This window comes from Phytophthora parasitica, assembly GCF_000247585.1.
Source record: "Phytophthora parasitica INRA-310 unplaced genomic scaffold supercont2.47, whole genome shotgun sequence".
NCBI lineage: Eukaryota > Oomycota > Peronosporomycetes > Peronosporales > Peronosporaceae > Phytophthora > Phytophthora nicotianae.
Window position 1 is genome coordinate 1 of NW_008649033.1, and position 2,106 is coordinate 2,106.

General features: G+C 50.4%; 1 protein-coding gene across 1 annotated transcript; it reads right to left on the reverse strand.

Annotated features, from left to right (window-relative positions):
• Positions 1 to 394: 394 nt before the first annotated feature.
• On the reverse strand, positions 395 to 1,954 carry PPTG_15315 (hypothetical protein; the record flags this gene model as incomplete). Its single annotated transcript, XM_008912369.1, has 1 exon — positions 395 to 1,954. The coding sequence occupies one exon, from the start codon at positions 1,952 to 1,954 to the stop codon at positions 395 to 397; it is 1,560 nt and encodes a 519-aa protein (XP_008910617.1).
• Between the last annotated feature and the right edge of the window lie 152 nt (positions 1,955 to 2,106).

Sequence of the window (2,106 nt, forward strand, 5' to 3'; positions counted from 1 at the left end):
TTTATATAATTTAACACACATTTTTATGTAAAAATGATTGTTAGACGGATTTTATAGGACATTGGTAGGACTTTGACAATGAATGTAGAATAGCCAATCAAAAGACAAGAAAAAGAAAACTAAAAATTTGAGTTAGCTGTCGCTGCTGCACTTGCGGCTTTTCCGATTCAGTGCTACTACAGTCGTCCAGCTGAGCTGGCCTCTTCGCCGCTTCCTGGCCGTGCTGGTGCGAGGGGGTACGTCAACGCTGTCAGCGCATGCACTAAACGTCTTCACAGCATCCTCGACGGTTTGGTGAACGCCGTATACTCCGGTACGCTTTGCTCTATCCTCAACTATACTCATCAGGTAGCGTACGTCGCTAAGACGCTTTTGCAGATTCCGGGTCGGCATGTCACGGCCGTCCAACACTCGGAGGAGGTGGTATGTTTTTGCTGGTGTTACCACATTGCCACAGCACCCACAGCTTTTCAACGGAGCACTCACAGAGCTTGAAGTCAGCCGGAACGCGGCGGAATCGGCCATCCCAAAAGAAGCAAGGAGTAGAAGGCTGGCCTGGAGGGATTTCCGGCACCACAGAAGCATCCCCTGGGGCAACGTTGAGTTTGCTAATGAGTTCAGTGACACCAGCAGTATCTAGGCATCGTTTTAGCGCAGCGTCCAGTCCATCAAACGTTACTGTACCAGCGCCAATGGCGCGATTCTCCAATTCGCGCATTATGTCCGTAACTGTAGCCACTCGAGTGGCGTCAACGCGCTCCATTGTCTTCAGATTGGCGTCAAGCAGTGACTTCATCTTCTCCAATATGGCTACATGAGGAGGTATCCCCGTAGCTTGCAGGCGATTACCATTGCAAGTTACCTTGCGAGACAGATCCGCAATCAAGCTTGGGTGTTGAAATAGCGGGGTCTCAAATAAGGGATGGTTGGGGTCCAGGTGAGTTCGTAAATACGGTGCATGGTAGACCAGTGAGGCTAAGCAAAACTCACCAACGTATGTGAGGTTTGTAGGAAGCTCAGGAAATACGCACTCAATTGCAGCTTCAACGTCAGCGTCACGATTACCAAAATGCGGCGGGAGCATAGCGAATTCATGGCTATCTGGTGGCAGTCCTGACACGGTTCTGCCAACGTGCATGTCGCCAGCTGACTCATAGCGTAAGTATGTATTTTGTACTCCGCCCAATGACCACCCTGCTCGAAGGTGTACAGACGTCGATGACGGACATGCCGTCGATCCAGATGCACAATAAGTCGCAGCTCCCTTACGCATCGAGTGCGTACCTAGCTCATCCTTGTGAACGCCACGTCGGCGTAGCTCATGAGCAACATCTTCACTCTCTAGCAGTCGTTGCAGGCACTTGCGAAAACGTTCATACTGGTTACTACCCGGGAAGAGGCGGTCATCTCCAATAAAAGACGATGTCGCCCAGAACGTGGCTATAGCGAGCACCGGGCATAACTCTGGCTTCAAAGGATTGGCATAAATGTGCCGAGGGTCGCGAGGCCTGTTTCCTTCCTGGTCATTCTTTTGGTGTGCAAAGTAGACACATAACGCGTCACCACTCCACTCGATGTGAATATAACGAATACTAAAAGCGTTCGCCGATCTGCACATCAGATTCCAGGCAATAATTATGTACGTCCGCGCAAACATCATGTCCTTAGATGAGCATTGAAGTAGCCGCTCGCATAGATAGCGGTATAATTCGAACGATAGAGGGTCCTTTCCAGTCTTCACTCGCGCTTCTCCACGGGCAGCAGCACTAGCCATCTCTCGCTTGAGGCCTTTAAAGTACTGACGCATCTCCTTCTCCATTACCGGTGACATCTCGTGCCCGTAGTCGCGATAGAGATTAAATAGACCGGCTCTGTGAGTGTTGATCGCGGAGAAGCTGAGGTTACTGCCATCAGCCTTCTGCAGTGTAAGCAACCAGGCCCCAAATACATTCATCTCTATAGCGTCGAACTGAAGTGGAGGGTTGGACTGGTCTCGGTCAAGAAGAGGCTTCAGACGTTTGCGAATTTGCTGTAAGGAGAGACCAGAGATGCTTCCAAGCTTCTCTGCAAATGCAGGCACCACGAGGTGGGTCTTGTTGAGGAAAA